At 44.6% G+C, this 14,367-nt stretch overlaps 1 protein-coding gene across 5 annotated transcripts in view; it reads right to left on the bottom strand.

Annotated features, from left to right (window-relative positions):
- Positions 1–13: 13 nt before the first annotated feature.
- Positions 14–14,367, bottom strand: part of Mtus1 (microtubule associated scaffold protein 1) — a 147,202-nt gene continuing 132,848 nt past the window's right edge. For all 5 annotated transcript variants that reach the window (XM_059245023.1, XM_059245022.1, XM_059245024.1 and 2 more), the window contains 7 exons: positions 11,828–12,042; positions 10,712–10,817; positions 9,580–9,653; positions 9,374–9,469; positions 7,263–7,379; positions 3,283–3,380; positions 14–2,644 (listed from right to left, as the gene is read on the bottom strand). In XM_059245023.1, coding sequence (XP_059101006.1) covers positions 2,431–2,644; positions 3,283–3,380; positions 7,263–7,379; positions 9,374–9,469; positions 9,580–9,653; positions 10,712–10,817; positions 11,828–12,042 — 920 coding nt within the window. In that variant the 3' untranslated portion in view covers positions 14–2,430. The remainder of the gene's footprint in view (positions 2,645–3,282; positions 3,381–7,262; positions 7,380–9,373; positions 9,470–9,579; positions 9,654–10,711; positions 10,818–11,827; positions 12,043–14,367) is intronic.

Genomic DNA, 14,367 nt, shown 5'->3' on the forward strand with positions numbered 1-14,367 from the left:
CAACAACTCGAGATTCAAATGCTTGGATATGTCACTTTATCAAAGCTAATAGGAGTTCATTCATAAAGGTATCAAAAATCACATTTTTACATTAAATTGACACACTGAAAGTACTAATTTTTAAATTCCTTAAACAATTTAGCCTTTCACACAACATAGATGAACAGGTTAAGAAAGATTCAACTTTAGCTAGACCTGTCTTCAGAAGTACTTAAGACCACAGCTGTTCCAATTTTCTTTTGCCATACAGTAGGAATTATTTAAACTAACCAAAATTCAGTATTTGAATTTGGAAAATCTTAACCTTGAACTCAAGCTCTGCAAACTCATTTCAGCCCACAACAAATTTACAGGGTTGGGAGTTCTGTAAAATAGCATGGGGAACTGTCTTAACTAATGAGAAGGGTGTATAGAACATAACCTAATGCTTTCAAGAGTGAGGCTGCCATTCTCATTGAATATTTCAGCATTATTTATTTGATCAAAGTAAAATACACTTTCCATCACTATAAACTACAGATGTTCACACATCCACATTTTTTTTACGATGTGTCAAGTTTTGTGTCCTACGAAAAACATTGTTTAAAAACAAAACGTAAAAGCTCTTTTGTTTCCTATCTTCTCTCTTGTCTTCTAACCTCTGAAAGGTATTTTTAACTGCTGTAATATTGACTTTCCAGACACCTAAATGGTATGGAGGAGGACAGGGAATCGCATGAACTTTGACTGTAACTACAGCAAAAATGATAAACCCAACTCTGGCTAATGTCATTGGGCACAACTCAGGACTGGGTGCAGAGAGATTCCAGGAGGTGGCAGTGAAGCTACATTCTATTTATCAGAAGCAAACATGGAAGGCTACATACATCATAAACTATTGGAGATTAGAGACTTCATTCAACACAACCATTAATAAAAAGCATGCGGCATGAATATCCATGAGCTACGCAGTGTACAGGCCCATGATGACGCTAATATCCACCTCTAGTATTCTGAGTCTGTCCTAACTCTAGGGTTATTGGATCAGCCACTGGACATGGGTTAGTAAATACTGACATCACAATGCCGACAAAAGCTGGGAAGTAGGGGTGAGCAGCCACAGCGATCCTTCTACCTTTCACCAAGTCTTAGCCTGGGGAGGGGGTAAATGAAATTTTGGGAATTCAAATGCACTGTGAAGGAGTTGCATAAGCCACATTTCCCACTCTTTGGTCGCCTTTCTGATACATTCCAATGACAGGAGGACCGCCCCAAGGGGCCCTCATGTCAGCATTACCGCTCGGACTCTTGATCTACTAAACAGGAAGTGTTGGTTTCACGAGGTGCTTCTGGCCGTTAGTACCTGCTGAAGGCCATCTTTACTGACTTCCCTAAGGATTTCCAAACTTTGTACTCTCCGATCCGGGTGGTAGCTTATTGGATCAGCACCTCAAAGATAAGCTGGCTCCGGAAAAGCACTCTGTATCGGGGAAAGAGGTAGAAGGCTTGCGTCTGTGGCCCTAGGTAGAGGAAGGACAAGGTGGACGCAGATAATGGGGAGAGAAGATGAAGGTTTACCTCTGAAGATAGCTTAGATTCAAGGTGAAAATAAGGCAGAAACAACCATGGGTACTGCCCCCTTCTTCTTTATACAGGTGTGGGTTTAGAAAAATTAGCTCGTAGCCTGAGAAAATGGATCGGAGTATAGTAGTTAGACTCATAAAAATCTACAGGGAAAAAAAAAAATCAAACTGGTTTCAACTGACAAAACTGAACACTGAAAAGCTAACAGAAATGTACAGACATCAACAAACCAAAAGGTTTTTCCTGTCATAGCCAAGCCCTGCCATGTCACAGTGCTCAGAGGAGTTGGTAGTCACACAAGCAACCACTGCTTTCTCTTCTATGGCTTTCGTTGACACGTGTACACCGATCACAACTTGATTAATACAGGACCAGCCATCGTCAGCCGTTGGCTTTTAATACACAGCAGAGAGGACTGTGACAGTCACGTGACACACCCATTTCGATCACACATACCTCCGCCCACAGTCAGACTGGGAAAAAAAAAATCACAAGAAGGTGTCTCTGGTGAAGAGTATTATAAAGGTTATAAATCTTTATCTTGATAGGCCCCTGAGAGTTTCCCCTTATGCTTAGGTGAAGGAAGGCAAAAGAACAAGGTTCCCTCGTCCTTAAGTGCTTTGTGCAACTACGTCCACATCAATTCCAAAAAAATCTATTTTTGGAGGAGGCTTTTGGACCACGTTAAAAAGTCATCCTCCGCAGCTCCCGACTCGTAAGTAGCCGATAGGGTGGTGGCTGCTTTCCAGTTATCCTGTGGAAAGTCCAGAAAGCGAATTCAGCTCTTCTTCCCACGAGAGAGAGAGGGTCAGTCCTGCAGAACCACCACCTCGGCGCCTGCAGAGACTCTCCCGCCTTCAGGAAGCGTCATCTGGGTGAGATGCTGGGGCTGGAGAAGGACCCAGAATTCCTGGGGGACTGGAAAGGGATGGCCGAGGACGTGGGGGATCTCTTGGGGCTGCACAGGTCCCCGTTGTGCAGCTTCCACAGCAGTTCCTCGTTCTCCATGGATAGTCTCTTGTTGACCTTTGATTCCTTCTCCAGGGACTCCTGCAGGGCTGCCTGCTCCGTGGAAAGTTGCCTTGAAAATAAAAACCCAAAGGCCATGTGGAATCCAAGTCAAAAAGCAACTCTTCCAGTTTAAACACAAAGGTGCAAGAAACCTACTCTGGGAGAATAGGATCTAGCCCGGGGTCATAGGTTTTTTAAAGCCAAAAAACCCAAATACTGCAGGGAAGCAAACAGCTGGGTGGTAGAGAGCCTGCCTAACGTGTGTGAGGTCCCTGGCTCAGGTCTATGCACTACAAAAAGGAAAATAAAACTCCCAAATACCAGAAGCGTAAGCCTGACCCAAATAAATAATCCTATTAGTAATAATTGGCAGCTCTAGTTTTTGAGCAATTTCCCAGGAGGAGGTGGGGCACTTGCACAAGGCTTTGGCTTGTTTCACTCCTGTCTTAATGCAAGGGCTGTTTTCTGTTCACATTTGTTTGTGATCGCTCCCTCTCTGAAAACCATCACTACGGGTTTGTGAGCTCCAGGTCGGGGAGACGGTCTAGGCCACTTTGGTAGAAGCCTAAACTGCTACTTTCAGAGGGAAACCAGTGCCTCTCTATCTGCTTCACTCGCTGCCCGGGAGGTAGCCAGTAGAGCATGTCCAGAAGGGAACAGCCGATGCTCGAGCATGAGAGAAGGGAAGATAGACTCTTGTAGTTTTACCTCGAAATTGCCATGTGTTTGTCCATTCGAGCTTTTAATTCCTCGTTTTCCTGCTGGAATCGCTTCAGTTTGTCAACCAATGCTGTGTTGTTGTCCACCTTGGGGTAAACAAGGGTTAGAGTCATAAAACAAATGAATAAGTAAATTCCCTCACTTCCTAAGGCATATTCCTGATCCAGGATGCCGTCAAAAGACTGAGTAAGGGGAACCGTCGTGGCGAGCTGACGTGATGTGTGAAGAGGCCGTGCAGCAAGGCTCGGTAGCACATCAGAAGAAATAATGACAGGAAACCTCCCTGCGCGGGTTGAGGGACACTTCGGTCCTGCTGGTCTCCCAATCTTCACTCTCACAAACTGATCAGTTGAGAGATTAAAGGGTAAGACCCACAAAGGCATTTAATCACTGAACATAGTGGCCAGCTAATTCCATCCCCACTCACTGTCCTAAGGTATGGTTTATTACTTGTTTGGGAGGTGACATCACAGCTCAAAATTAACTTGGGGCCAAATTTAATCCCAAGTCCCTGCTCTGGCAGCCTACTATGGCTCATTGGCTTGGATTACAGTGTCTAGGTGTTTTTAAGACATCCTCATGTTCAGAAAACATTCACGACAAGCTAGTCAGATGAAATAACTTTCTAGAAAAACATCTACAGAGTAAAGAAGGGGGTGGGGTGGAGGGAGAGGAAACCTTGAAACACTTAGAATAAAGCATTCAAGATAAAACTACAAACTGGGATAGCTTGGAATTTAAAACAGTGGCAACTGGCTTTAAAATGCTCTACCAACGCTTTGTTTTATAGAGGTAAAATCTCAACCGTTGCTGTCACCGAGCAAACTGCTGGCAGAGCTGGCTCTCAAAGCAAAGCTTGCTTTCCTAGGCAGTGTCCTCACGCTAAGTGTGATGGTTAGTTTGCCCACTTGACACCACCTAGAATTATCTGGGAAGAAAGCCTCGATGAATGACCGTCTACATCAGGCTCGCCTGTGGGCATGCCTCTGGGGGATCAGCTTGATTGCCTAAATGTGGGCGGCAGCAGCACCATCTGGTAGTGGCTCAGACCCAAGGATAAGCTGCTTTCTCCTTTTTTTTTTTTTTTTTTCCTTTTTCTTGCTTGGCCCTCATTCATGCTGGGAGTTTATCTACTCAATTGCTGCTGCTGATTCTATCTCTGATGTTAGAGTCAGCTTCTTCAAGCGTCCATTGCGGACTGATGATCAAAGGCTCTCCAGGAGCCTTTGGCACCAGGAGGGAACTGCAGAGGAGGCACCCAGCACAATTCCCAGGTTCTCAGGCTCTCCAGCAGCCACTGCTAGACCACTCTGAGCTCATCGTGTAAGTCAGGCCAGCAAATTCTCCTTTAATGTGTACTGTATCAGCTCTGTTCCTTTAGAGGACCCTGATACACTAAGTGTTCTAACTTCATTAAAGGCCTGGAAACTCCTAAGCACACGACGTGGCAGTGGCGCTGAGTGTACCCATTGTCATAGCAACCTGTCCTCCTGTATGAACAACAGGGTGACACTGACTGATGCTGTTAGGATGCCTCCTGGACAGAAATATCACGGCTCAATAGAAATTAAGGTATGTTTGTACTTTTATAGCAGAGGATTTTATCACCTGAGATCTTCTGATAAGTTCAGAAGCATGAACGGAAGATGGAGCAACAAATTATTAACAGGATGTCCTGAGTCATCGCTGCCAACCTGCTGAGCAGGTGTCACAGGGTGACCTTTGGCATGACTTGCTATGTGTGCTGGGTTGGGCCTATTAACAACTAGGAGTTTCTTGCATTCCTTAAAGAGAAAAAAAAAAAAAAAACACTTCCTGTACTTCTGGTACCTCCAATGATGGGCAGAGGTGAAGAGTCCCAGCTTTAAGTATCTGCTGCTACCATTCTGACCTCTACATGATAGTATGTATGCTCTCAAACTAGAACTGGGCTGGAGTTAAAAATATGTCAGTTTGGAGATCTCCTTAGTGGCTCGGGAGATGTCATGCTTCACGGTGGGCATGGGAGCCATCATGAACCCGGCTGGATCATGCATATCAGAACTGAAGCTGGGCGACACTCTGGGTCCATTCATAGGGAACGGTGGCTGAGTTGTTATAGACCTGGTCTGCCCTCACATCACGGTCATCGATCATCGATTGAAGCAGCTGAATCACGGGGGGCTTTACTCTGACTGCACTCAGATCAACTGCAGTGAGCCCTCACCTGAGCACCTTTGTCTCTCGAGACTTTAGGGTTGACAGGACGTTACTGATGGGAAGGTTGTCGATGGTGCTTTTGTATCAGATTTGCTACCTGTTCTGCCACACATGTCTCCATGGGGGTGAATGCACACAAAGAGAAACACCCCAGTCATCCCTGTGTCATCCCTATCCCAGGGGCCCTGGAACCCACCGGCCTAGGCCTACCCATGCATCATCGTGGGAGTGAGACCCTTGTGACCCTTCAGTCCCAGCTGAGCCACAAGCTGACCACAGCAATGGGCCAAAGTCTCGGGTTTTAGAAGTCTGCTGCACAGTCAACACAAGGAAACTAAGGCACATTCATGTCTGACTGCTAAAAATGGATAGTTCCACCCACCCACCCCTTTGGCCACTACATATGTATTTATTGCACATGTGTTACTGTACACAGTAACGAGCTTCATAATGGCATTTTTCTTCTTGTGGTTCAAGTACTTTGACCATATTTACTCTCTACTGCTCATTCCTGTCCCCCTTGCTAGGCCTCATGCTCTTCCAATATGGTCCCCCAGGCTCATGCCATATGTATACATGCTTATCATCTAGGCTCCACGTATGAGAGAAAATGGTATTTGTCTTTCCGGGTCTGGCTTATTTCACTTAACAGGATCATCTCCAGTTCCATCAATTATTTCTGCAAATGGCATAATTTCATTCTTCATTATGGCCAATTAAAATGCCCTGGTGGATTTAAAAAAAAAACAAAAACGACAAAGCCTTCTCCTGCTACCACCACATCTCCTGACAAGGTGAGGTGAGTGCCTGTAAGTTCACTTCAGCGTTACCTCCCTCGAAAAACCAGTTCATTATCTCTAGGAAACAAAGCGCCACACTGAGCCAAGTCCCCAAACATTGAACAAACAAAAAGTCGAACAGACAAAAGCACCCAGTGGGTCCCCTGTTCTCCAGGCTGGTCTAGGATTGACTGAGACATTTCTCCATGGAGTGGTAAGTCGCCCACAACTGAGTGGAGGAGAGAGAGGGGAAGCACTGGATGCTGGCTGACAGCTGGGAGCAAGGCGGCGGCAGCAGCAGCCAGGGTCACTTGCGCTGTTCTGACAAACCCTGCCAACGTGGTTCCTGTCCTGGCTGGCACACCCTGTGTTTCAGGGCTGGCCCAAGGCTGACAGTACCCGCAGGGCACGCCCCTCAGACACAGGTGAGAAGGTTCAAGTTCTGATGATCTGATTTCAATGCTTTTCCGATGGGGCTCAATCTTCTCAACACACAATGCTTTTTTTTTTTATCATCCTCTAATTCTTAAAAAGATAAGGCATTCTACTAGATTATATTGTGTCAATGAGATTAATTAATATGTCCACTTGTCTCTCCTGTCCAGGGTGGGTGGTGCATTAAAATACTAAAAAATTAAAATTAAAAAAAATTAATTTTCATTAGGCCAGCGAAGATTCACAGACTATTGAATTGTGAGCCTGGTTTGTGATAGCTTTTCCAAAACTAATTGCTGCTTCATATGTCTTCCATAAAAAAAAAAAAAAAAAAAAAAAAAAAATTAGTGTTCTAGAAGGCAGTAGTTAATCAACTTGTAATAGATCTGGAAGAGACAGGGCAACTCTGACCCTTTCTGTGCATTCCAAACACCGTCAAGTACAAGTTAGCTCAGCTGCACAGCTCTAGAGCTGGGAGCCCAGTCCCTAGATCCCAGGCAACACCCCGCGCCCCATGTGGGAGGTGCTCAATCCACCATCCTGGAGGAGGCTTACCAGCTTCTCCATCTTCATCAGCTTCACATCCTGCTGATGCAGCTTCTCATTCTTGATCTCTAACACGGCTTTCAGGCTTTCCAGTTCTTGCTCCAGATACATGACCTGAGGGTTTTTCTGGAGAACACACACCAAGATAAAGGCTCTGATTTATTTCACATATTACACAGTCCAACCTCTTGGTATACAGAATCTCTGATTAGATTTATGCAAGCAAGGACTGACTTTTGCCTTTTTTTCTTTTTGGGACATAGGTAGGGTCACGCTATGAAACCTAGACTGACTTGGTACTCACAGTAATCCTCCTGCCTCTACTTCCCAGTGCTGTGATTACAAGTATACACTGCCATGTCTGCTAAATGTATGTTTCTTTTTCATTTTTGTCTTTTTTTGAGACAAGTTCTCATTCTATAGCCCAGGCTGAACTGGGACTCACACAGCGCAGTCTGGCCTTTAATTTGTGGCCACCCTCTTGTCTCAGCCTCCCCAGTGCCAGAATGACAGGGATGAGTCACCATGCCTGGCTTAAGCAGTTTCAAAGAAATAAAGAAGAGTGAAGACCATTTTGACCTAGAAGACTTTGGTCATAATATCGACAACAAACATTTTACTTTTTCCTTAGTCATTTAATAGGGATAGATGCTGCTTTCATCAAATCTCTTATTAGAAACAAGAAAACCGTTGCTTACAACATGAAAACAGAGCTCTGGATAGAGATGGGCCTCTCTCCAGTCCTAAACTAGGGTCTGGAGGGAGAAAAGGCAACGGGAGTTTTCTCTAAGCAAAGTCAGTCTCTGAGGAGAAACACAGGCCAAGACAGTACACATGCAGGGCTCTGGGAAGCAGCATTCAGTGATAATGTCCTGAGTCTCTGGGCTTTCCTCATGGTTATGCTGGCCTGGCCATACCTCCAGGACAGCCGTAACACTACCACAGAACATACACAGTCTCCCAAATGGACACTCAGGATACCACCAGTGTGAGGCAACCCCACCCCCCACCCCTTGTTTAACTGATGAAAAATTCAACTGAACACCTGACAATTTGATACAAATCAGCTATATCTGACCTATTGGCCAGATATTAAATCAAAGTTTCTGAGGATTCAGTGGTTTAGATGATCAAAACCCTCCTGGGGCAGTAGCTTCCCTTCTGGAGGAATCCTGGGGGAGAATCAGAGACTTGCAATTACTTTATCTCACTCTTCAAAGTCTTTACTTCACAAAAAGAGGAAATGTGTTCTATGGGTCAAATAATCTCCTTTGTAAAAGCCAGGAGAGGTCCCAGACCCAGAAGGGTCAAAACAGACCACACATGTATCTTCCAAGTTCTTCAAAAATAAAACTCCATGTGGTCCTTTTAAATATGGCTTTTGGGGACCTTAAATAAATCTCCTCATAGGCATTTGAGGAAAATAGTATAATTTCCCGTCAACTTCTAAAAATTACTTTATTATGTGTATGAGTGCTTGCCTACATGTATGCATGTATGTTCTCCATCCATAAAAAGAAATGATATGGAGCCACATGCTGCCACATAGATGAACTGACAACATCAGGCTAAGTAAAGATAATTATGAAAGATTACGTTATCACATGGTTATATGGAATGCTCAGAACAAGCAAATCCATGGATATGGAAAGCAGAATGTTGGTATACTCAGGGCAGCAGTCATTTGGGAATGAACAGTGATCGTTGATGAGTGCAGGTCTCTTTCAGGGAGATAAAAAAACATTCTGGAATTAGGTACCAGTGACTAACACACAATGTCACAAATATGCTATAATATAATACTAAAGTTAATGGTCGTGTAGTAATATCACAATAAGGCATTTTTTTTTTTAACAAAAACTTTTCTAGTTTTAGATTTTTCTCAGTTTCCCGTAGGTAGTTGCTCAGACCTCTGGATTTGGATCTGTGTATCATTTGGGGAGTTGTTTAAAAAAAAAAAAATCAGTGAACAAAATCATTTTGTACAGTTAAAATAAAACACGGCAAGCACGAAGACGACTCTAAACCACAATTGTGTCTCTAGCCACTAAAGAATTAATTGAGTTGAAACGGCAAGTGAGCAGAAGAAAATCCAGTAGCAACAGGAGCACACAACTTACTGAATTCGCCTTCTCTCCTGATATTCGCTTTTGTTCCTCCGATTTCAACTTTTCATTCAAAGCATCGTTTTCACTCTTCAGATCATTGATCTGTTTCTAAGATACAAACAGTAACACGTGGAGCGTCAGATACCAGGAAAGGGTCAAAGGTCCATCCACAGAGGCCAAGTCCACACCATCTGACAGCCCCGGGAAGGAGGACTCACCTCGAGTGACTCCTGCTTCTCATTAAGTAGATTCTCAAGCGACTTCTTTTCCATTTCATGGCTTTTCTTGATCTCTGGAAAGAAGAGGGCTTTGTTTTTGTGTTTTGTTAAGGTTGTATCACCCTATGAGATTACGGCTCAACCTGATGTATAAATCTGTGCAAGCTGATGAAGTACAAATTACGTTCCTTTCCATTCATTAAGATGCGCCTCTATAAATTAAGCAATGTCTTCTCAGAACAACTTTACTAGGTAGGGCAGAGATTTCTGGTTCAATGACCAGAAACTCTGATGCCTACTAGAGGCCAAGAAAACCTTCACAATCTCAGAATGAAGAGTAGGGTCTCAAACGACAGGTTTTTGATTTTTGGTCTGGGGGGTGTAAGGGGCTGTCTTCCTTTCAATTTGCTCTTCCAGAAGAAAACAAATCTAAAATTCAGCCCATTCCTAGCAGGAAAAAGACAATGTTTACTAAATGTGCATGTAAGCCAGCCACTTTCGTCTATCACTATCTCTGATTCCACACAGCTCCATCTCTTGAGAAGTCCCTCCCTAAAGGTTGCACATCCAGTACAACCATACATCTCCCTGCTACTCTGTGAGCTGCAGCTGGTCCATGGTGGACACACCCCATTGCACAGATGACTTTGTCCTGGAAAAAAAAAATGGCTTCTTGGTCCTTCCTTTTAACTTCAAGCTTTCCAGTGATGGTGGGGTCACAACAGCACATCTTGTCCTTGTCCATCAAACGCCCTGTACCGCACCACAGCAATGGTGTGCAAGAGTGCTCAGACATGGATGCTTTACAGCACTATGTTAGCAACTGACACCCTGACCTTCCCAGGACCTAAAGTAGCAACTACCACTGACCACCAGCACCAAAATGGTCTTTACAATCTTTGGAAGTTCATCCTGTTTCCTAAAGGCCTGGCATGTATAATGAACCATTATTTGCATCCTTAAGGGGAAAGGGTACCCACTAACTATGAACAGTGCACAAAGAAGCCAAGAGGCCCACCAAGCGAATGGCGCAGGGTATTCTGTGCAAAGGACAGTTATGAATCACTTTCGTTTTAGTAAATACGATATATTTCCATGACATCTCTACTAAAGTGTCAAAAGGCACCCTTGCCTGAAATGGAGGTCTCATAGGTTTTCTTCAGCAATTCTACTTTCTCTGAGTGGCTCGCTTCGATCTCCAGCTTAGTGGTTTCATGGGCGGCGCTTAAGTTGTCGAACTGTGGGGAACAAACAGAAGGACAATTTACCAATAAGGACCGAAGTGCCGAGCTGAATCAAGGAGCGCACTCAAGGGATTTCATTCATGTGCTTCCTTCCATCTGTCTAACGGGCATCTCACACGTTTGCCACTCTGGACCCGCCCCGCCCACAGCTCCACTCCATCCGCCCCAGGAACAAAGATGGTCCAAGCTCCGCAGGGTTCGCTGATGGTAATGCCCAAGTCCATTGCAGGGACTGGAGCTGTGCTTCACAGGCTCCCCTCAGCCCCACACCTGCCACTCCAATCTCAGCCCCTAGCACACGCCTGGCGCATTGTAGGAACTAGGCATATAACTAAACAAAAAATGAAGCCAAATAGAGAATGGGGAAATACTGATGGGTTATTAAAAAGGCATTTAAAAAAAATTACAAGCCAATGGTTCAGTAGGCAAACATCAAGATGTTTTGGAGATTTTTATATCCCTTCTTCAAAAGAGATTTTTTTTTAAAGGTACTACTAGGGATGGACCAGAACCTTGGACATGCTTTGCAAGGTCTTGCTGCATCTCTGAGCTCTGGCCCTCTTTTAATTTTGAGACAGTCTTACCAAATTGCTTCAACCTCTCCAGGTAGCTAGATGGGATTACAGACTTTTTTTTTTCTTCACCCTGGGGACTGAATCCAGGAATGCATCACTTCGGTATCACCGAGGACATATTTGGCCCTGTTTTCAGGTTTTATTTCGAGCCAGGGACTCACTAAGTCACCCACGTTGAACTTTGAATTTTCTCTGCAGCCACGGCAGGCCTTGATCCTTCTGCTTCAGCTTTCCAAGTGTTGGGATTACAGGTATGTAGCACTGTGCCCAGCCACTTTCCCCTTCTTGAACTCAACACTGTTTCATCATAAAAATCCCCAAAGCTTTCCCCAATTACATTAAAAGGCAAGGGATAACTCATTAAGAAATAGACAGCATCTAGAACTCAAGCAGCCAGCCATGCCCAGAGCGGCCCGGTGGGGCACGGACCTGCTCCTGCAGTTGGGTTTTATACTTTTCTGCCTCCTCGATGTAGATGTTCTGAAGCTTCTCACACTCCGCCGTGTAGAATTCCTTCAGCCGGTTCTCCAGTTCTGTCCGGTCTGTCTGGTGTTGCTGGTTTAGTTTCTGGACAAATCCTTCATATGCTGTTTGTAAGTCATTCCTAGCCTTTTCTAGCTTCTCACAGGTGCTTGAAGCGGCAACTGAAAAGGACGTAAAAGGGACGAGCCTTTAAACTTGCTCAATGTCTGAAACGCACAGCATTTACCCACCAGTGCGTAGACACAACATCCCTTATCCCGTGATCAGTGCTGTAGTTTAAATAAAAAACGTCCATCAAAGGCCCGTGTGCTAGAGGCCCACAGTGTCACTGGAAGGTGGGGGACCTTAGGTCAGTGGGGCACACCCCTGCCAGGGACATCAGGATGCTGTCCCTTCTTTATTTCCCAGCCATGAGGCAAACGGTTTCCTCAACCCTGTGTTCTCCCTGCCATGATGGCCGCAAAGAATGGAGTCAAGAGATCGTGGGCTGAGACCTTCAAAACTGTGAACCAAGATAAATCTTTTCTCTCTGTAATTTCACACACACACACACACACACACACACACACACACACACACACACACACAATGCATTTTGATTATTGCTACCATTATCTCCCACCTCGGTAAGCCCCCTTCTTCCATACAGTGCCTGTCTTTTTACCAGGCTTATTTCACTTAGCGTGATGTCCTTCAGCTTGTGCCAGACTGCCTTCCCTTCAAGGTTGACTAAGACTCCACTGCGTGTGTGTGTGCACTACATACTGATCCGCTGATGGCATTTAAGTTGTTTCTACCACCTGACCACACTGAACAATGCTGCCAGGAACACCAACAGCTGCATGAGTCCTGCTTGAATTTTCTTGGGTCTATATCTAGAAGAAGAATTGCTGTTTCATATGGCTAATTCCACTTTTAGTTATTAAGTGGCTTTGCAATGTAATGGATTCCTTTTCTCTGTCTACTCACCAAAACATATTAAAAAACAAAACAAAACACGATACAAGGAGGGGGGCATATAGAAAGGTTTGTATGGAGGAAAGGGAAGGGGGAAATGATACAGTTGTATTAATCTTAATCTCACTTTTTTATTTTAAAGAAAATATATAGAATGTTCACTTAATGCATGTGAGCGTGTGAGGTGGTACATTACAATTTTGATTTGCGCAATGGATTTTTAAGTAGAGTCACTCACAGATAACATTAACAAAATTCTACTATGAAGACTGAAAGCTTTACTCCCACATGATCTGTATCTACACAGTGCCTTGGGTACTAAAAAATCCAAAGAAGAGCCAACTGTGGTGGTGTGTGCTGCCGGCCTGCCGTCCCAGCACCCAGGAGCCTGAAGCATGGAGGATCTCTAAGTTTGAGGCCAGCCTGGGCTACAGAGCAAAACTATCTCAAAACAAACAAAACCACGGACAGACAAAAATCAGAATCAAACCAATCCACAAAACAGAAATGTTGGAGGGAAGAGCCAAAATGGGGGGATGGAAGCCAGATGACAGGGGTCGTCACGGAAACCATTTGGGATTAAATACTGTAAAACACACTCTTCACACTTACATTCCAACATGTAAAAATGAGAACGATGGAAGCCTTTCCATGAGGTCCCTTGTGTGCCGCACATTAGACCTTTATATGGAAAAAAGTCTATAAAAGTGCTTTGTAGCCAATCAATGAAGAGATCAGTTTCTAGTGAGGGAAATCCTGTTTTTACAATTTCATACATCAGCAAATAACAAGCAAACCATGACCAAGCTCATGCAAAAAAACTCACACCAGATACAAGCATCTTGCACACAATTGTCTTGGCACATGGGCGTCTCGGCACACATAGTACACAAGCGTCTTGGTGAACCCCGTCGCTCTAAAGGAGCCTGCATCTACTGTGGGTACACAGGGCTTTTATATGCTACACCTGCCAGAGTTTCACACATCTGCTTATAATCAGACTACTGTCAGTTTGAATACATAGTTACAGTATGTCGGTGTTTAAAATCAGATGGGATATACAGAAATCCTCTCCCATTAACCACCGGATAGGGCTGTTTGCTCTGTTTAAACACACAAGAACCAGTAGCCCAAACAGTGTGCAGCTTTGCTGGCTCCTGTGAGCTTGGTGAAGAGGGAACAGATGGGAGGGGAGAACCAGAAAGAGAGAGAGAGAGAGAGAGAGAGAGAGAGAGAGAGAGAGAGAGAGAGAGAGAGAGAGAGAGAGAGAGAGATCTGATGGGGGAGCGGATGGCTCACTCCTGTTGCTTCCAACAGCCAAAGGGCAGGACAGGCCCCAGAAGGTGACATCAGCCTGCAGCTGTGCAGGGGCCTTCTGCTGTTTACAGTGCTGTGTGCAACAGCTGGGCTACACTTCGCACTCACACAAATGGCTTTAGTTTAGATCGACGGCCTAGGCTCTTAGGGAAGCAGCGATTTGGTGGAGAGTCCCCTGAATTCTTTTTTAGAAGGATGCACATGGAAGCACT

Source organism: Peromyscus eremicus, chromosome 17, assembly GCF_949786415.1.
Source record: "Peromyscus eremicus chromosome 17, PerEre_H2_v1, whole genome shotgun sequence".
In the NCBI taxonomy this organism is placed as follows: Eukaryota; Metazoa; Chordata; class Mammalia; order Rodentia; family Cricetidae; genus Peromyscus; species Peromyscus eremicus.